The 22451-nt window shown below is 41.4% G+C and overlaps 1 protein-coding gene across 1 annotated transcript; it reads right to left on the reverse strand.

Annotated features, from left to right (window-relative positions):
- Positions 1-3316: 3316 nt before the first annotated feature.
- On the reverse strand, positions 3317-20790 carry CD180 (CD180 molecule). Its single transcript, XM_062212309.1, has 3 exons — positions 20711-20790; positions 9516-9682; positions 3317-5287 (listed from the first exon to the last, which is right to left on the reverse strand). The coding sequence occupies exons 1-3, from the start codon at positions 20720-20722 to the stop codon at positions 3559-3561; spliced, it is 1908 nt and encodes a 635-aa protein (XP_062068293.1). The 5' UTR covers positions 20723-20790; the 3' UTR covers positions 3317-3558.
- Between the last annotated feature and the right edge of the window lie 1661 nt (positions 20791-22451).

Genomic DNA, 22451 nt, shown 5'->3' on the forward strand with positions numbered 1-22451 from the left:
CCCAGTTATGACCTGCTTAGAACTAACCACATCCTCTCTTGTGGTAATTTGAGTTCAGTTTCTCTTCAGCACTCGGGGCAGCTAGAAAACGATGTCAGTCATCCCCATTCCCCATTGCAACCTACACTAATTAGAAAGAATCAGAAAACCATTCATTTTCTACTTTCATAAACTTCAGCATTTCAAATGACACTTTCTGGCCACTTGGACAAGTGGGACTGGCCTAAGACTTTCCTGTCTGGAAATTTTGTAGACAGTGCCTGTGCTGCTAGCTGTATCGTGTTCACTTAACAGCAGTGGCTGCTGGCGCAGAGAAAGGTAGAATTGTCTCCCAAGTTGTAAGATTTGCAGTTCATGCAGCAGGGTGTCCTCTGTGAGGCAGGCCAGTCGGCTTTTATGGACTTCAATGCTATTTGCTTCAATACACTTTGAAATGCAGGGTCAGCTCGCTGAGCTACATCATGTAATAATAACAACACATTTTTATAGGAGTAGCTTGTCACAGCAACAACAACATGCAATACATAAAACCAATAAACACACCATGTCTACAGATTCTATCCCGGTAACCAGGATAAAGCAATAAAATTGACAGCAGCCATCAAAAAGCTCCCTTTCTGACTTTGCAGGGTGAATTTACTGTTGCTTAAAACAGAGGCGCTGTCAAAAGAGCCTTAGAGCAGGGTGCACTTGCAGAGCAGTAAGTTGCAGTGCACACAAGAGGAGCATGGCTGATGAATGAAAGCGAGACAGGCAATTATGTCTTGCTAAGGCTCGGAGCCTTGTCATCTGTAGTGTGATGCAATCTGCATCAGAGATTTGCTGAATGTTTTTGTTTTTCTAAGGTACGTCTTTCGTATTATGGAACATAGTGCAGCCATGGGGCGGTAGACTAGCAATTAGAGTTTCTCATCTGCAGTATAAATCCCTGAGGAACAAAGAGCTTACAATTAGTAAAAAAAAAAAAATTAAAAATGTATTTTTATTTGAAAGGCAGAGAGAGAGAGAGAGAGAGAGAGAGAGAGAGAGAGAGCTGTTTTACCTAATAGTTCATTCCCCAAATGTTTGCAACAACTGCAGCTGGGCCAGCCCAAAGCCAAGAAGTTAAAACTCTTTTTAACGTTTTTATTTATTTATTTTCATTTTACTTGAAAGGTAGACACAGAGAGAGTTGGAGAGACAGATCTAGTGGATCTAGTGGATCTTCCATCCACTAGTTCAGCCTCTCAATGCCCACGACAGCCAGTGTTGGGCTAGGCCAAAGCCAGAAGCTGAGAACTCAATCCAGATATGTTACATGGGTGTCAGGAACCCAAATACTTGAGCCATCTCATCTGCTGCCTCCCAGGGTGTGCACTAGCAGGAAGCAGGAAACCGGAATGAGAAGCAGAGCAGAGTTTGAACCCCGGGCACTCTGATAGTGGATGCTGGCTTCCTAAGTGGCATCTTAACCACTATGCTAAACACCTGCCCCAAGAGCTCACATCTGGTGGAGTTCGCAGGGAACTCAATGGGTTGCTGCTATCTAAGACCAGATTCTTAGAGGGAGGACCTTCCGCACTCTGAGATGGGAGAAGTAGGTAGAATAAGCGTACCTTTAGAATATAGGAAGATTTAACATAGATTCATTTAGCTGAGCGGCCAGTGCCAACTTCTGGCCAACAGATCACAGTATCTGAGGCACAGGAAGAGAGGAGATTCTGATGAGAAACCTGTAGGAGGCCCAGGGAACAGTAGAGATGCCCACTGATGCTAAGGGTAGGTATGCCTGGCATGAGGGCTAAAGGAGGAGTCATCAATTACTTTTTTTTTCTTTAGTTTTTTTTTTTTTTTTTTTTTATTTGACAGGTAGCGTTACAGACAGTGAGAGAGAGACAGAAAGGTCTTCCCTTCGTTGGCTCACTCCCCAAATGGCTGCAACAGTCATTGTACCGATCTAAAGCCAGGAGCCAGGTGCTTCTCCTGGTCTCCCATGGGGTGCAGGGGCCCAAGCACTTTAGACCATCCTCCACTGCTATCCCGGGCCACAGCAGAGAGCTGGACTGGAAGAGGAGCAACCGGGACTAGAACTGGTGCCCACATGGGACACTGGCGCTGCAGGCCAGCTCTTTAACCTGCTGTGCCACAATGCCGGCCCCTGTCATCAATTATTTTATATATAGGTCCCAGGCTTGATCTCAGATCCCATTAGACAAAGACCCTCTCCTGGAGTTGATACAGGATGTGCCCCACTGTGATGCCGGCAGCCTAAGGGCTAATGAATTCTGATTGGATATTAAAAATCTATCCATTTTACTTTTATACCCAATCAGAATTTCATTACTTGAGTGTACCATCTCTAGCCTAAAATTGCTTGTAGAATTTAATCAGGGTCTTACCAGTGCACTGAGTACAAGGGATTCCAACTATTCAGACTCCAGGGTGTGACCCACTGGGCCTTGGGAAGGCCTCAGTTGTGACTTGGGTTTTCTCTTGTCCTGTTTGCCCAACTGAATTCATTGGCCCTGTCTCCTGTCTGTCACTGGAACAACCTTGGCTGACAGCCCAGCCTCATTGGGAACCACCTCTCTGTAAACCAGTCTCATGGTGTTCCTGGTAGCTGGCCTGCAGGGGACATCTCCTTCAACCCTTTCCTGTTCATGGTGAATGTGCTGTCACAGATGCTCTCCCATGGGAAAAGGCTTTTGAGGGTCAGCCTGGGAACCCACCACCGCTTATCTCATGGCTTCAATGGAAAAGATGCTTCTAAGGATCAGACACCCAGATGAGAGGTGCACTTTGGACCACAGCCCAGCTGCGGTGTAAAGAAGAGAGAACCCCAGACCTTCAAAAGGAAGCCTGGTTCTGAAGGGAGTGAGGCAGGTGTGGCTGACATCCTAAACATGGGGGTAAAGAAGGGCTGGTGTATTTATTTATGTGTGTTTATTTAGTAGTTATTTGCACCCTAGAGGTGTCATAGAGACCTTAGAAATATACAGATTAAGAACATGAATGGAGTTTATTTGATAACAAGATTCATTTCTCAGTCTTTTAAATTCATTGTGTTTTTCTTTTTCCTTTAAAACGAGCATTGAGACTTGTCCCAGACTGTCTCCCAAACGGATACATTACTAGCAACCCAGTTGCAGGCACAGTGCCTGAGCCGTGGGAGACTGGGGGGGGGGGGGGGGCTTCAGCACTGCCAAGTGGTGGGTGGTCCCCTCTCAGGGTCAGGGTTGGGGTGCTGCAGGGAGTGTCGGGGCATGAAAGTGAGATGGTTGCAGAGTGGGTTGCTCCTGGCCATTGCTGGCCATGGGCCCTTCCTCGTCCACCCACCTCCGCATTGGAATGGCTTTGTGTCTCTCAGAGCAGCGTGTGACCCTCCGGCCCTGGGTCGCCTCCCCACCAAGGAGGTTCACGAGTTCCATGATTCACAAGGGCGAGAAGCTCCGGAAAAACCACCATGAACCTGCCCAGCTCCAGTAACCTCCGATAACTCAGCTCGGCAACAGATGACAATTGTTTCCATCGAGGGCATTTTGCTAAGCACTTGTTTGCCTTCGCTGAAAGCCTCCATGACTAAATGTGCTGGTATTTCCACCTGAGGAGGAATTTAACTGCAAAAAAGAGCAGAATGGTGAGCAACAATAAAAACATTACCAGAAAGAAAATGCCCATGGCTGTAATCCCACAATACAACTTCACAGCAGATAGTTTAACTCCCCGGAGTGATGCAGGGGTTGCACAAACGGTCTCTTCGGAGCCTTCGAGTTTTTGTAGGTTTTCTTTATACCATGTTAAGAAATAGATATTTGAGCAACTGCACTCCAGGGGATTGTGACTTAAATTAATGATTCTTTGCTGGGACAAGATGGGGATCAGACGGCTTGGGATGGTGTGAATGTTATTGGAGGCCAGGTTGAGATAGAGCCCTTTTAGATGGCCAAGGGCTTCAATACTTTCTTTTTTCAGATTGTTGTGGCTCAAGTCCATGTGTCTCATTTTTCCAAGGCTGTGGAATGCACTCTGGTCAATGGAATGAAGACCACAAGAGGATAAAACCAGAACCTCCAAGCTGTCCACCATCTGAAGTAGGTTGGATCTGGGAAAAGTCCCATCGTGAAATTGATTACCCTGTAAGTTCAGATGTCGGAGATTATGCAATCCCATGAGGAGATACCGATTGCTTGTATCCAGGAAGCAATGAGAGAGATTCAGAACCTGCAGGCGATTGAGGTTTTGGAAAGGACTTTGTTGCGCTTGCATAGGCAAGCGGGTGAATGCCAAATCCAGGAGTTCGAGCCTGGGACAGTTGTGAAACGCCTGACTCTGGAGAGACAGGGGCTCGCTGTAGCTCAAGTTGAGGCTTTGCAAGTGTGACAGACCTTTGAGTGCTGCGCTGCAGCAGTCAGGAGCCTCCAGGTCATTATGGCTTAAATCAAGCTGCTGGAGATTCCCTAGTTTTTCCAAACAGCCAGCACGGAGCTGAAGTCTCCTCATGTTGCCTTTGATGTAGAGGTGTGTAAGGGAGGGGAAATTGGCAGCATTGATTTGACACAAGTGTTCAAAACGATTTACATTGAGAACTAATTTCTTGAGTGACTCCATCCCCTCAATCCCAGAGGGTAAACTTGTCAAGTGAGTTGCTGTCAGATCCAATTCCCGGATTTGCTTGAAGCACTTGAACGTGGTAGACGTGAGGTTAGAGAAACGGTGATGCTGCAGGTTGATGCTCTCCACAGACATTTCGCAGAGTCCCTGAAGCGTGGCTGAACTCAGCTCTAACTCACTGGTGTCCTCAAAGGACCCCAGCCACAGGGACTGCATAGCAGACTTCTGCAGCCCCTTGAATATGACAGACAAGTCAGTGGTCCCTCCAAAGTTCACACTTTGGAAGACGGTTGAGATGAAAGCCGCCGGCTCAATATCTTTAATGTCATTGCCGTTGAAATTGAGGCTCAGGTTGGTGGCCGGCTTCAGACGCCTCACATCTTCTTTAGAGAGGTAGTGTATAGCGTTGTTCTGAAAATCCAGAACTTTCAGGCTTTCGGTTGGGAAGCCTTTGGGGAGCTGAATGGAGGAAATATGGTTGCTTCCGAGATACAAACTTTCCAAGTCTTTCAGATTGTGCCCTGGGATAAACTCAAGACTGGTTATTCCTGTTTGGATTAAGAATAGATGCTTCAGTGACACAGGCCCATTAAACGCTGTTTCGGCAATGAATATCAGGGGATTTCCAGTGAACACCAGTGTGTTCAGTTGACGATGGCTTTGAAAAGTGTCTTCGTGTATCCAGTTAATCTGGCACCTTTGAAAACCAATGGCATTTAACAATTATTAATTAGAACAAAGGAAACATTCCTTGTCAAGGGGCATGCATTTTGTATAGAGTAAGACATATGATCGTTATCCAATGTAAACATAGAAACTTTCTTTAGTACCCAGAGATGGCACTTGAATTAATTCATGAGTAATCTCAGTTCTGAGCACTCTGATTTAGAATTTTTTCCAGATATCTTGTCCTTTTAGCTGGAGCACTCAGAGGTTCATGTCTGAATTCTGAGGAACTATGAGTGTTTTCATTGATGGAGGCAAAATCAAACTGGGATTTACTGTTTCAAGTAATATCATAGACAACGGGGCTATATGTTGGGCCTGGTGATTAGAATACTGGTTCACATCCCTGCATACTGTATGGGAGTGGCTGAGTTCAAGTCCCAGCTCAGGCTCTTTTTTTTTTTTTAAAGATTTACTTATTTATTTAAGAGGCAGAGTTACAGACAGAGAAAGGTCTTCCATCTGCTGGCTCACTCCCCAAATAGCTGCAATGGGCTGGGCCAATCTGAAGCCAGGAGCCAGGCACCTGCTCTAGGTCTCCCACGTGGGTGCAAGTGCCCAAGGACTTGGGCCATCTTCCACTGCTTTCTCAGGCCACAAGCGGAGAGCTGGATTGGAAGAAGAGCAGCTGGGACTAGAACCAGAGTCCATATGGGATGCTGCTGCCACGGGAGGAGGCTTAGCCTACGACACCACAGTGCTGGCTCCCCAGCTCAAGCTCTTGATTCCAGCTTCCTGCTAATGCAGATCCTGGGAAGAAGCAGGTGACGGCTCAAGTGGTTGGGCTCCTGTCTACCACGTGGGAAATTTGTATTGAATTCTTGGCTCTCAGTTTTGGCCTGATCCAGCCCTTGGTGAGTGACCTAATAGATGAGGGGGTCTCTGTCTCTCTCTTTCTCTATCTGACTCTCAAATTATATATATGTAAATATATACAATTTTATCATATGATATTAACATAATTATATAGTATATATAATATATAGTATATACAATATATAATATACATTCTATAATATATACTGTATTATATATAATATATACCAAGCAAGGATTTCAACTTTTTGCAACAAAATTAAACTTATTTTTTAATTCCATTTTCAAAGCATCATCATACTATATATTATAATGATATATAATTATATATAATATTATATAATGTATTATATGTTATATAATACTATATAATATATATTACATTATATCATATATATTACATATTATATAATATATTATATATAATATGTAATATTATATATAATATATACTATATTGTATATATTATGCATTATACAGTATATTACATATTATATAATATATAATTATATATTATATATTGTATTACATATAATATATAAAATAATATATAATATACAATATAATCTGCATATTATATACAAAATATTATATATAATATTTTATATATTATAATTATATCATATATAATATATAATATAATTATATTATATTATGTATTATACAATACATATTATATTATATAGTATATATAATATATTATATGTATTATATATGATATGTTATCTATTATATAAAATATATTTATATATAATATATAAATATTTATAAATATATTACATATTATATCTATAACATATATTATACAATATATAATACATAATATATTATATAATCACACTTTTATATTATATATTATATCATATATTATATAATAAATATACATATTATATAATATTATATATACATATTATATATTTTATATATATTTATATGTTATATTATATGGTATATTATATATTATGTATTATATAATATTGTATATAATATAGAATACATGATATTTTATATATAATAATATATAATATATCATAAAATATATAATATAATACATAATATATAATATATAATATATTATATATAATATATAATAATATATTTTATATAATACATATAATATATTATATTTACTATATAATAATATATTTTATATACTATATAACATATATCATTAAATAAATATATTTCTAATACATATTTAATAATATGTATTATATATATGTAGTATAAATATATAATATATAATATAGTATACAATTCATTATTAATGTATTAATGTATTGATTATACAATACATTATTACATATTATACATTATATTATGTAATATATAATAAAATATATAATATGTTATATAATATATTAGGTATAATATGTATTATATATTACATAGTATACATATTGTATATTATATATTTTATAATATATAATATATGTAAATACACATATTATACAGTATATTATATAATATATATTTAAAATATAAGATATTTTATATACTATAATATACTATATCATGTATTATATATGTAATATATATTGTATAATATATTTTATTATATATTATATACGATATAATATATTATATATGCATATATTATATATGTATAATATTATATATTATCATATTATTATTTATTATATTATGTATTATATAATATATGAATATATATAATATATGTATATATAAAATAGGGATATACATATATACATAACATATGTATATATGTGTATATATAATATATACATATACACTGTATATCATATATAATATAATATAGATTATGTTTTATTATATGATATATAATTTATTATATAATATATCATGCACAAAATATATTATAGGATACATATATTATATAATGTATTACATATACTATTTATTATATATTCTATATTACAGTATATATTTTATATATACTATATAATAAAATATATTATATATAATGTATAGTATATATAATGTATAATATTATATAATTTATATACATTATGTGTTATATACTGTATATAATATATAATATATAATTATTATATATCATATATAATATGTTATATATAAAATATATTATATTTTATATTATATAATGTATAAATTGTAATATAGTATATATTATATATACAATAATATATTGCATATATAATATATAATATAAATATATAATATAATATATGATATAAATTATAATAAAATATATTACATATTATATATTATAATTATATATTATATATAATTATAATATGTATTATATATAATTATAATTATAATATAATTATAATGTATAGTATGATGATACTTTGAAAATGGAATTAAAAAATAAGTTTAATTTTGGTGCAAAATGTTGAAATCTTTGCTTGGTTTTTGCATAGTACATGTTTTTTCATGAACCTTTTGAATATCCATTGTATGCATGTATTTCAACTTTTTTTACAGCAAAATAAACTTATTTTAAATTCCATTTTCCAGCAATTTTTACGGTTCCATATATTTGATATGTAATACATAAATATGTAAATCTGTACCATCCTGGGCAAATTATCATTTTTGTCAACCTCTGTTCATCTGTGAATTATAGAAATAATGAATACTTTGCAGAACTGTTGTGAAACAAATGATATATGTGAAAACTCTCCTAGAACTATGGGTCAGTAGAGATTTAGAGAAACTCATCTTTGTATTGCAACTGAAAATATTGGCTTACACACAGATGTAAATATACATATACATGCACAGATGGTTTCCTCATGTAACCATAAGTCGGTCATTATAAGCAACATGGCTACCTCAAAGTGGCCATAGCAGTTGGGATGTGAGGGTTCTGCCACTTGCGGCATTTAAGTGGGAGGACTCACATGTGTAGACATCATATCCGTGTGTACACACACATACACACACACACACTTTGTTTGCTTCCTTATTTTCTCGTAATACTTCTTCCCATCAGTTCTCAAACCTGGTTCAGTATTTGGATTCCTGATTCTGCACCTAAAACAAAACAATGGAGCTCCTTTTTCAATTTGTAGAAAAAAAAAAGCCTCAGTAAGTGTGTTCCTCCTGTAAGTTTGTTGTCAGTATTCACTGGAACTTCTTACACAGCGCTGCTGATATAACTGGTTTGAGAACAATTCACTTTCCTCCTACTGATTGCTGTTTATTTAAAATATGATTCACCAGCATAAACATAGTCCATGAATCTGTCAAAAATTAATTAGAAATTAAAATTTTAAAAATCTTAAAAATAGTATTTCATGGGAAAAGGTAAACATGCAGGGTAAGCAGATGGCTCCTGATCCCCAAAAGAAGATCCTGGAAACAGTGTGAACAAGAGTTATCATTTTACTTAAGTAAGACTTTATGAGTACACAAGAAACTCAGATACATACCTGGTTAAATCCAAAAGGGTAAGATTAATGAGTCTGCTGAAGGTTGTATTTTGAATTGTAGGCAAGAAATTAAAGCTAAATTCCAAAATTTCTGTTTTGTTTGGTAGAGTGTCAGGAATTTTGCTGAGACCTAAGTTTTCACAGTTGTATGTTTTGTTGGCTTCTTTCTGATGGGAAAAACACTGCAATTAATATGGGAGTTGGTAATCTGATTGAAGAGCTGCCAAATTATATCTGCTTTACCCATTCAGCAGTAATCCCACATGTAGTAAACCCCCACACAGGTGCTTGCAAGATGACAAAATGAGTTCCTCATTATAGTGTTTCTGTGCAATAGCAAATGATTGGCAATCACTAGACAGTCCATCAAGACAGGGCTAGTTGAACAAAGTGTGGTGCATTCACAAAATGGAATCCTGTGCAGTTGGAAAAGTGATGAGGAAGATCTCCCTACATTGACAGTGACTGAGTGATATGCCAGGTACTCTGTAGGTGAAAAAAGCAAAAATGCAAACCTATATATAGTATACACAAAGAAAAAGTTTATGACAAAATGCATGTTATGATGAAAGTTACCATTTTCAAACATTTTTTGCACCAAAATGAGCTTATGTCTTAATTCTATTTTCCATAAGGTTGTCTGACTCTACCCTTCATATATAATATGGAGTATGCCACCTTTTGTGTAACAAAGGTGTATTTGTATTTTCTTCCATCTGTGAAAAGAAACCAGGGGAAACCCCTCAAACTGGTTATCTTTAAGGTTAAGGGAGGAACCAGAGAGAGGAACAGCAATAGAAGTAGACTTCTCTGAGTAGACTTTGTAGTGTTGATTGGAGATGCATGGAAATGCCTTGTTTCTATTTGAAAACAAATTGACCCTAGATTAGCATCATGGAAATGAAACAATCAGACATCACTGTACTGTGGTATCATATGTGGTACATAGCACTATTATGAAGTATTGCTTTCTTCCAAATAAAAACAAAATCAAAAACAAAGAAATTAAACTGGAATTCAGTCAAGACTTTTGGCCTAATGTCATATCTTAGAGATATCCTAGGTTTAAGCTAATACCACAAAGTAGCAATCAAGCAAAAGCAAAATGTGGGGAATTCTGTAGAACAGCTGACTTCCTTTTATTGATATGTGTAAGACAGTGAGAGCGAGCAAGAGAGAGGAGAGACAGATACATGTTACTTAAGTGACATAAACAGCAAACAGCAGAGTGACCCTTGGTTAGATTCCTATTCGGATGGAATAGTTGTGAAGACATTTTATAGATTGTCAGAGAACTTCAAATGAAGATAGGATTTGAGGATATTAAGGAAATATGCATTTTGTTAATGATAATGACCTTGTGGTTATATAAAAGGAATGCTTGTATTCTTTTGAAATACATATTGAAGTGTTTTGGGGGTGAAATTGGGATTTGCTTTAAAATATGAGTGAAAAAGGAGGAGTGGATAGATGAAGTTTGGGACAATATTGATGGTTATTGAATGTTGCATGATGTATACATGTAGATTTTTTGTAACAACTTCTGTTGAGGTTTAGAATTTTTTGAAAAACAACATAGGAAAAGTAGCAGGGTGACACACACCTTAGGGTTTGCAATCTGAAATGGTATTAATTTTCAGTCTCTGGATCTGCAGGCTGCTGATACCAGACCCTAGGCCTAGGGGCACAGCCCCATGCATAGGTATAGATGACTTCCTCATTCCATGTCCCAGGATAGTCAGGGACTCAGAAGCCTGCCAATTGTTGCTTTTTAGGTGCCCAAACCCAAGTTATAAGTCTTGAACTGACTAGACAAAAGTTGGGAATTAGTTAGTGGGAAGCCTATGGAACCGTGGGGACATACTTTATTTGGATGACGCTTTAGGATAGAGGTAGTTGGGTAGGTGTGAAGGTTGGTGGAATCTACTTTCACTCCTAGGCATTAAAGAAATGATCTCTAGGGAATGAGGCCTCGCATACACAAGGACCGAGGGCCATTTCTCTAACCATCTCAGGCTCCAGGAAAGTCCATTCAACCTCCCAGCCCCTGCCTTTCTCTGACCACTCCAGGGCCCACTGGAGGCCCCTGAGAGACCACCCTGGCCTAGCAAAGACCTACTCCACCAACCTCTAGCTCAGCAACTTTCCTGATACTGAGTCGCAGACAGCTGCTTAGCCGGAAACAGAACTTCACATTTCTCTCTTTGTTCTGAAACATGAACCTTTTGAGATGTCATCATTTTAGTTGCTTTTCACTTTATCCCAATTTCAGCGTAGTGGTGCATTTTTTTGTAGGTACACGGAGCACGCTCATCTACAGGAAATCACCAGTTTTCTTTAATATTGTGACAACATTATAATGGTCACTGATGAAAATGCTATGCGTAGGTTTCCTTGCAATTCACTCTTCATTTTACAGAGGCAAAGTCCTCCAGGCACTGCCACAAATCCACATAATGTCCTTGAAATACGCACTTTGCATGTAAAACTTAGATGCAGCTGATGAGTAGGGAAAAAGCACACACATGCTGGCAGACCTGGCCTTGGTGCCCATGAATATGGACAACCCAGAGAGAATATGCATGTGCAGCTGCCCGCCCCTTGGTCATAAAGGTGCCCATGAGCTTGGAGGAGATATTTTTATTTTCTGCTCTCCACTGGGATAACTGATGCCACATAGATTTGGAGAAAGGGGACTTCCTTAATTCCTCTTGTTCCATTCTAGCCCTCCAGCTAAAGGCTCAATGCTGACTCATCCCTCCATCTCCTGAATATGTAACTGCTAGTGGGGGTGGCAGGTGCCTTGATGATGCTGTGGCTCAGCTTCTTGTGTGCTTTGCTAAGCACATTACTGTACAAGTGTGACCTGAAGAGTTGGGACTCTGGGAGGGCCTCTCCTGAGCAGGGGCCTGCAGGAGCTGTTAGCAAAATGGAAAGGCGGGAAAATGAAACAACTCATTGTCAACTCAGTGAAAACCCAAGAAGCAGCAGATGTACTACCATGGGAACGGTACCCAGAGGCCCACATCAAATCTGGGCCATAGCATTAAATCATCTCTAGTTGGAAATGGGTAAGCTATTGCAGCTTTTAAAAAGGTTTATTTGTTTATTTGAAAGGCAGAGCAACAGAAAGAGAGAGAGAGAGAGAGAGGATGGAGGAGGGAGGGAGACATTTTCCATTTTTCCATCTACTGATTCACTCCCCAAATGTCCATAATGGCTAGGGTTGGGCCAGGTAGAAGCCAGGAGCCCAGAACTCCACCTGGGTCTTGCACGTAGGAGTCTCAAATTCTTGAGCAATTGTCTGCTGCCTCCCAGGGTACATGTTAGCTAGAAGCTGGATCAGAAGCAGAAATGGGACTCAAACCTGGTATTCTAATATGGGCTTAACCACTGTGTTTGCTCCCTAACAGCTTCTTAATCACAACTGTAAAATCAAAATTGTCATGATGATAAGGCCACCAAAGCTTCACATGCTCTGGAATCTTCTAAGAGGCATTGATTATATTTTTTCAGGCAGGAAGAACACACACACACACTATCATTCTTATTCTTTTTGACTGAGAGTAAATTGTAGACTTAATAATCATTTACACCTAAATATCTCAGTTTATATATCCTGAACACAAGGATATTCTCTTATACAACCACAGTGCCATGATCAAATTCAGAATATTAACATAGATCAAAGTTACTAATATAGAATCTGTATTCAAATTTTTCCAAATGTTTCAATATTATCTGTATTAGTTTTTCTTTGTTCCATATAGGATCACACATGACATTTGGCTGTGATCTTTGTAGACCCCTGTAATCAGAGACAATCTCTCAGCCTTGGATTGTCTTTCCTGATGAAGAATGCAGGCTGCTGTTTTGCCCTCCTTGTAGGTTTGTATATTTCCCCATGATCTGAGAAAGCTTATACATTTTTTTGTTGTTGTTGTTGAAATACAACAGCTTCCTTGCGTCTTTCTTGCTGTCAGGATTCAGATCCAAAATTCCAGAGAATTCACCCAGACAGCATAACACAGGTGGCAGGACAGCAGGATGACAAGCAAAAGAGAACGAAAGGGCAGGCTTCGGAAAAGCAGCAGACAGCATGGCTACCGCAGCCTAGCGTGTTTCAGCTGCCTTTCTGGGCAGTTCCCACCCACAACTGTGGTTCCTCTGGGCTCCACGTGACCACTTCCTGTAGGCCTCACCTTTCATTTCTAGAGCTTAGTGAGTGGCCAATGTCCAGAGTCACTTTCTCCCGCCTTTGCTTCTCTTGGCTGCCCTACCCCCAGGAACCCTGGAGATGTGCATCACACAGCTACAGAGCTGCAGCAAGATCATGTGGTTTTCACCAACTGCCCGGTGCCCACTCAGATTCTAAATCAAGGGAATTCTGCTTAGAACCCCCTGTGCCCTTGGGACCTGTGCCGGCTGCTTTGTCTTGGGCTCTGCCTCGGAGCTGTGCCTGAGCCTCCGGACTCCTGAAGTGTGACATCTGTATTCGCAACCCTTTTTCCCTTCAGGTATTCATTTGCATTTTTTCAATCAAGGTCTTACTTTGCTTCTTTCTTCTGCATCTCTAGCTCTCTCCCACCCCACTGTATTTCCCCTTCTTGCAAGTGCTGAAACATTTTCTCTTTTGGAACTCTTTGAATTTCACTCTCAAGTGCTTACTGCCAACTTTCTGTCTCTCTCATCTGCACTTGACATGCACAGCAGCCAGCTACTGCACACAGCAGGAGTCTGAGGCACTGGCTCCCAGCTTCCTCTGATTAATCTCAATTCTATCCAAGAGTCAGCAGTTTGACTAGCAAACTGAATCCCAGAGCAACGAGCGCTCTTTAAAACAAAACAAAGCAAAACAAACACCCCTAAGTAGGACACCCCTAAAACCCTGCGGTCAATCTGACTCCTCCAGGAAAGGATAGACCAAGGATACGCCCTTCATTTCCTGTCTGGCTCCCAAGTCAGACTACCTGGGTTCAAATCCCAGCTCTCAGCCACCACACTGTGTTCTTGGAGCCTTGTTCCCCAACAGTGGGTTGATGACGGTGACCTCACCTTGCAGGCCTAGAGTGAGGATTGATGACACAATGTGTGTCAGCACTGCACGAAAGGAGTCAGCATGTCACTGATCGCCAGAACAGCATGACATTTATCTAAAGCTATTGGGAAGCCCCTGTGTCCATGAACTTGGAATTTCCCTCAAGGACAGGTCTACTAAGCATTCCTACCCCATCCCTAAGGACACAAGGACTCTATCCTGCCATAGTTTTGAGGGGACAGGAAGTACACCTTCACTCCCATGCAATTATTTGAGAGAGCATCTGAAATGTAACCACAGTCCAAATCACAGACCACTGAATTGCAGCAGCTCTTTTGGACATTTGTCAACTTCCAAAAACTTAGCCATGGCTCTGATTTTGTTACTTCAAATATCTTCACCATTGGCACACATTCCTTTTTCTACCCTCTCCTCCTTTATTTCCATTTACCTGCAGTCTAGAAATTCTTTGCTCTCAGAACAAGCTCCCGTTCATCCTTTCTGTTTCCCAGTTCTCCCTCCCCAGCATCCACACAATAAACCTCCTTAAAATCCTGCTGCTGAGAACTCACACATGATAGGAGAGAGAAAGGAAATTGTAGAACCAGTGTTGGTGCTGTGCCATTGCGGGTTAAGCTGCTGCCTGCAATGCCAGCATTCCACACGGGCTCCAGTTTGTGGCCTTGCTGCTCTAGCACCCTGCTAACATGCCTGGGAAAACTATAGAGGACAGCCCAAGTGCTTGGACTCCTGCACCTACATGGGAGACCCAGATGAAGCCCCTGGCTCTTGGCTTCGGCCTGGCTCAGTCCTGGATGTTGTGGCCATTTGGGAAATGAACCAGCAGATGGAATATTTCTCTCTCTCTCACTCTGCCTTTCAAAATAAATAAATAAGTCAATTTTTAAAGGAGAAAAAGAGTACTGATGTTATTTAAGTAGCTCACGAGGCCATTAAAAATCTGAGTCCTGTCAAAGGGAAGACTACAGGGCGACTTGTATTTTAAGAGGTTTCAGTTTCACCTCTCTTATCCAAAAAGTAAACCTCTTTATCACAATTCAGGGCCAGGCGTGGAGATCCTAGGACCGTGCACACCACTCCCAAGACCTGCCCAGTGCCCGAGGCAGCTAATCAGGCAGCCAAAGGACTAGGATCCTCTCCCTGCCTCTTTCCCTTCCCTCTGTCCCAAAGTGAGAGTCATTTTAAAAGAGAAACTGGCAATTGTGAGGCCTGGTGTCTTCACCAGGCTGTTAAGTTGGGCCAGTATATTTTCATGGGCTTTGCCAAACCTCCCGGCATGTCCTGGGAACTCCTTGTGGCCTTCAGCAGGATTGCACAGGCTTTGCATAGACACAGGGATTTGAGAGCTGACCTGGTAAGTGCAAGAGTAGGAAATTTCACGGTGACGCCATCCTATCTGAGGATGTTTGCAGGAGGTAGATAATATACCTCTCTGACCCCCAGGTTGGGGGTGTATCTCTCCCTCTTACCATACCGGCTACATGACTTGTGAAGCTGACCTCCCAGCCTGAACGAGACAGCCTTCTAGGGCTGATAAAAACCCCTTACTCTTTCTCTTCTGTTAAGGGCTAAACTGTGTTCCCTACTCCCCACATTCATGTGTCTAAGTCCTGTCTCTCAGTGCCTCAGATTGTATTTGAAAATAATGACTTGCAAGAAGAAATTAAGGCACTATGAGGTGAGATCCAACACAACGGGCGCCTTTATAAGAGGGGGAAATGAGGCCGGCGCCGCGGCTCACTAGGCTAATCCTCTGCCTTGCGGCGCCGGCACACCGGGTTCTAGTCCCGGTCGGGGCACCGATCCTGTCCCGGTTGCCCCTCTTCCAGGCCAGCTCTCTGCTGTGGCCAGGGAGTGCAGTGGAGGATGGCCCAAGTCCTTGGGCCCTGCACCCCATGGGAGACCAGGATAAGCACCTGGCTCCTGCCATCGGATCAGCGCGGTGCGCCGGCCGCAGCGCGCTACCGCGGCGGCCATTGGAGGGTGAACCAACGGCAAAAGGAGGACCTTTCTCTCTGTCTCTCTCTCACTATCCACTCTGCCTGTCAAAAATAAAAAATAAAAAAAAAAAAAAGAGGGGGAAATGAGGGTAAAGTGGGTGGGGCTTTCCCTGCTGAAGAAAACGTGTGCAGTAGGCTGTTGCCTCCTGGCCTACGAAAAGTGGTGCTGAGTTGAGTTGGAGCCGTATTAGAGAACTTTGACCTTCACTCACAGGAAGATAAAGAGGATGGGATCATCAGGAACTCAGAGCTCTCACATTTCCCAACAGATGGATAAAACACTGGGACAGAGGCGAACAGAAATGTGTGTGAAGGGTGTCCTCCTGGAATTTCCTGAAGTATGTGGAATATACTTCAAGAATTGCATAAACGCTTTTGGAATGGGAATCTTCAGCCTCAACATTTAAAGAGGGGGAGGGAGACAGGGGAAGAAAGCACCCCGGAAAAGATCAACTGAAGGACGGGAGAGAATCTCATAGTGAACATCGCTCAAACAAAGCCCAGCAGAAAGGGCTTCCTTGGTATTTTAGAGTCAATGACAGATCCGAGCCCTCTGTTAGAAAAATGGAGGCAGGCCAGGAGAAGAGGATGGACTGGGCTGGCACTGAGAAGGCCGACACTCATTAAAGCCTAAAAGGAGGTGAGAAATTCACAGGTTGCTGGAGGAAGAAGAAAGTTGCCTGGGGGTTGGAAGCAAAGAAGGGACAGGAAAGCAAAGGCAACAAAGGATACCTTGGACGTGGTACAGTTCTTCAAAACACTGGTAGGCTACACACACACTTGACTGAGCAGACTGTTCTGGCTGGGTTAAATCTGTCAGGACATTGTCAGAAGCAGGGAAAAATAAGCGGAAAATTTGGGAGTTGACTGTCAAAAATTTTCGGTCTTTAAGGAGCTCATCCCATTGAAGTGAAGAAAATCAGGCATTCTGCTGTTTATGCAAAACAATCTAAGCACACACAGGATAAGGGGTAGGGTCTGAGTTGTTTATTTGTATAGACTTTCAGTATAAAATTGATTTTGCTTTTCATCTGTTCAGTATAACCTAGCCAATGATCTCCTTGTACTTTCTTATCTGTACTTAGTGTAAGCACTCATACTGGAGTTGTGCTCTTAAGATTGGCATTTGTTTACAATGGGCTGGTTAAAAGTGCAAGAGAGTCTCAACTGATACTGCCTTCTGCCTTTAGAAATAATGATTTTAATTACCTTAATGCAATCAAAATCATTATCGATTCTTGATTAGAGACAATAGAGTTGATATTTCATATTCACATAGTAAAAGCAATTAACTTTTGTGTACCTACAGATAAAATATTACAATAAAAATATTTGGAGGCTGATTTAAATTCATTCTTCCTCAAAAATGTCTTCTGAAGTCTCTCTTTCAGCCATGTCATTTTTAAAATTATGATTCTTAGAAAATGACAGAACTATATTAAACATATATATATAAAACTCAAGATACTATAACATTAAACCATCCTTTTTAAAAAGGAGAGGAAATTAGACCACAACACACACAAAGAGAACGCTGTGCAGACAAGGAGGAGGCTAAGGAGAAAGGGCTCGGAAGAAACTCATCCTGTTCTCATAAAAACGGATAAGTATTTACAAGTCCATCTAAAACTGTGAACCTTAGGGGTGGGTGTTTGGTCCAGCTGTTAACACTCTGCTGCTACGGTGCACCTGGGAGGCATAAGAGGTTCAAGTAGCTGGGTTCCTGCTGCCCATGTGGTGGATCTAGATGGAGTTCCTGGGTCTTGACTTCAGCCTAGCCCAGCCCTGACTGTTGTGACCTTTTGGGGAGTGAACCCATGGATAGACGAGCTCTCTGTATGTCTCTGCTTTACAAATGAAAATAAATTTTTAAAAATTAATTTAGAAATTATAGGGCCAGCCTTGTGGCATAGCAAATTAAGCCACCACTTGTGATGCTGGCATACCATATCAGAGCACTAGTTTGAGTCGCAGCTGCCTGTTTCCTAGCTAGCTTCCTGATAATGTGCTTGGGAAGGCAGCAGATGATGGCCAAGTACTTGAGTCCCTGCCACCCATGTTGGAGACCCCGATTGAGTTCCTGGCTCCTGGCTTTGGCCTGGCCTGGCCCTGACTGCTGCAGCCATCTGGGGAGTGAACCAGCAGATTGAAAATCTGTTTATTGGCCGGTGCCGTGGCTTAACAGGCTAATCCTCCACCTTGCGGCGCCGGCACACCGGGTTCTACCCCCGGTTGGGGCGCCGGATTCTATCTCAGTTGCCCCTCTTCCAGGCCAGCTCTCTGCTGTGGCCCGGGAAGGCAGTGGAGGATGGCCCAAGTCCCTGGGCCCTCCACCCGCATGGGAGACCAGGAGAAGCTCCTGGCTTCGGATCAGCACAATGCGCCGGCCGCAGCAGCCATTGGAGGGTGAACCAACGGCAAAAAGGAAGACCTTTCTCTCTGTCTCTCTCTCTCACTATCCACTCTGCCTGTCAAAAAACAAAACAAAACAAAACAAAACAAAAAACAACAACAACAAAAAACACATATGTTGTCTTGCTTTGCTGTAATGGGATTAACTAAAGAAATTAAAAAAAAAAAAAAGAAAATCTGTTTATCTCTGTCTCCCACTCTCTCCCATCACTCTGCCTTTCAAATAAATCAAACAAATCTTTAAAATTTTTAAAAATTAAAAATAAAATTTTATGAAAACATAAACTCTGGAGAGCTTTGAGCTTCCATAAGAAAGGTGCTACAATTAATGCAAGGTCTTACTGATCTCTCTCAAACACACACATACTCTACCCCCTCCCCCAAGAAAATAGCCTTACCAATACCTTGACCACTGACTTTAGGCCTGTAGAACTGTGAGGCAATCAGTTTCTGTTGTATGAATCACCCACCCCGTCTGTAATACTTTGTCAGGGCGGCCCAAGCAAACAGAGACACTTCTCAGCCTTTACTTCTTCTAATCGTCATGCCTCCACTTGCTTTGAGAGCAGCCTGACTCCATCCCAACATCAGACTAACAAGGTTCTGTTAGCTGCTGTTCTGATCCTTTTTCCAGTGCAGGCTCCGACCTGTGCTCTTGTCTGGCAGGCCTTTGCCCTGCCTTCCAGGTCAGTCTCCTGACCTCCTCCCAGCTACTCTTCAAGCCCTTTCCACAGCTTGTTAATCACAGTGCGTACTCATTCAGCCCCAACCAAAGCAGCCTACGAAGTCATTAAGACCGATGGACCTTCCCGTCTAACAGGCCACACAGTGCTGCGACCTTTGCTAGGGTCAGAGCCAGTGGGAGGAGGCTTGCAGCAGTTTAGAGGATGACAAGAGACTGAGTTCTCTCCTTTCTCTCTCCTACCACCCTCTCAAAGAACTCCCTACAGGTTGATAAATACTGTTATGATCCAAAACAGAAGGTGTAATTTGGCTCTATTTTCAGATATTCCTCCTGTGGGTTAGTAAAACAGATGGAGGGCTGTCCAACTGGAGGAGAAAGCCAGAGCCATCAGAATAATCTTTCAAATGTTGGAAACTCTGGCAGAGTTGCCTTTACTAATCATCACCTTGAGAGTCAGGAAACCAAAGGACCATTTGGAGTGGTGGCCGTCTGCAGGACTGACAGACAACTCCTGCAGGCCAGGGCCCAGCTCTGGGAGTCTGCCGTTTGCACCCAGATCCTATTGATATCTTATGTTCTAATTGGGATTCTTTGTGGGTGGGATTGTTTAAAGGAGAGGAAATCTCTCACTTCCTCCCAGCAAGATGTCACCTGACAATATTGTGGCTGAGCTCCTTGTGCCTTTTCATAATATAGAGACACTTTCCTGTGAGCACCCTTCAAAAAGTTCATGATCAGCTTATTTCAATGCAAACATTTTTTGAAAAATATTCAGTTATTTCATAATCATTTCAGAATTATTTTTCCAAGCCCAGTTTGAAGATCTTTATATGCACGGATCTCAATTTTTTTTTTTTTCGCACTGATCTAAACATCTTTGAATTCCATTTTCCATAAACTTTTTGAGGCACCCTGGTATACGCAATTGCCCTTTTCAAGACAGTGGCTGTTGAAATGCTGAGATTCCAATGGGACTGCAGCTCAGTTGCACAATTTCCAGCCTGTTTAATCTGGCTAAAGACAAACCGTTTGGACTCACCTCGATGCACATCGGATCCGAGGAGATGATGACTTTACAGCTGGCAGAAAGTAGCACGGCCAAAAGGAAGCAACTGACAGCCCGAGCCATCACAGGTGGAATGCAATCCCAGCTTGATGGGATCCTCTAATGCCTGGAGTCAGAAATGGAGTCAAGCTATGATGACCCAGTCTGGCATTCAGAGAAGTGCTCAGAAGGGTGATCTTGGAACAAGACACACTGCTGACTGCTCAATAGTTGGTGACTCTAAGTGGCAAGAAAGGGGAAGTCCCTTTTGTATACCACCCATTTTTGCCAAAAATAACAGAGAATGGCCACAGAATGGCCACGCATTTCCTGGCGTACACAAATCAGCCACACAGTCCTTTTAGGGTTGGTCACACAGACTGTCAGTTTCACAGAGTTGGCCAACTCCCACAGCATCTAGTCTTGTCCCTCTCCCAGAGAGAGGCTGAGGAGGCAGGAAACTGCCCTCACAAGGGAGGCCTCTTTGTTAGTTGTCGGAGGTGAGTGCTAAGGAGCGCTGTTGGGGCATGCTGGGAGGGAGCAGCACCCTGTGGGCATGGAGGGAAAAGCTGAGTCCTTCAGGGTGCCTGCTGAGCCAGGAAGTGGAGCAGGAGGGACCAGGGGTAAGCAGGTACCTGTTCCTGGAGCCTCAGCTGCAGCTTTGGTCACCTTGAGCAGCCCCATCTCTGGTCTTTGCACAGGAGGAGGATCCCTTTGTGAGTTGGCCTGGACTCAAAGGCCCGTTAGAGCAGCTAACAGGGTGCAATCTGCTCTTGTTCCCTCCCAACATGGCCCCGGGAAGTAGAGGACACTGCTGGAACGCAGCAGGCTGGCCACGGGAAAGCAGAGTTTAGGATGCCAGCCTTGGCTCTATTTCTTCTTTGCAACAGCTTTGGGGGAGGTTTGCAATTACCCTTATTATGGTATACAGTATGGCAGTGATGTAAGAAAGTCCAAGTTTAACTGTTTCTCAGTGGTCTGAATTAGCTGCCTCAGACATTGCTGTCCAGATGTCACAGTCATAGGAGGCAGTGGGGGTAGGGTGGTCACTGATCTTCCATCCCAGTTCCAAGGGTGTGGTTTCTAGCATCTGGGATACAATGATCGAGATCCCACCCATCTGGCTGTCATGTCGCTGCTGCAACATGACAGTAGCTTTCATTTACTGAGTTCTTACTTTGTGTCACACACCGGACCGAATTTGATTTTTGTTTTTCATTCATTTCCCCATTTGATTTAATTTCCATGTAGGCCACAAAAGAGTTACTATTCATTCCCTCTCTATATACATGGAGAAACAGAGGCTTGGGGGAATTAAATGACTTCTCCAAGGTCACAGTACTCAAGGAAAATGGATTTGTCTCTGAATGTACCTGGAGAGTACATGGGGTGTGTGTGTGTGTGTGTGTGTTCATCTGGAGATTTCAGAGAAGATGCTGAGAAGCAAAGGGTGCTGGAGAAATCATATTCTTGGCATTGCACTAGGACTGCTACCAGTAGTTTGGCTTTATCAGTCTTCCTTCAAATGGCACCCTCATCACCAAGGCACCCGTGAAGATGGGTTGGCGCCAGACCACTCTGCTACAGAGCAGGGGTCCATCATGGGACAACATTAGGAGTCGAGAACTGGAAGCCTCAGATTCATCATTACCAGTGGAGTGACCCTGGGCAAGTCTACTTCCCCTCTGAAAAATAAGAATCATAATTCCTATTCCGCCTCCATCACAGGGTAATT

Source organism: Lepus europaeus, chromosome 15 (genome assembly GCF_033115175.1).
Source record: "Lepus europaeus isolate LE1 chromosome 15, mLepTim1.pri, whole genome shotgun sequence".
NCBI lineage: Eukaryota > Metazoa > Chordata > Mammalia > Lagomorpha > Leporidae > Lepus > Lepus europaeus.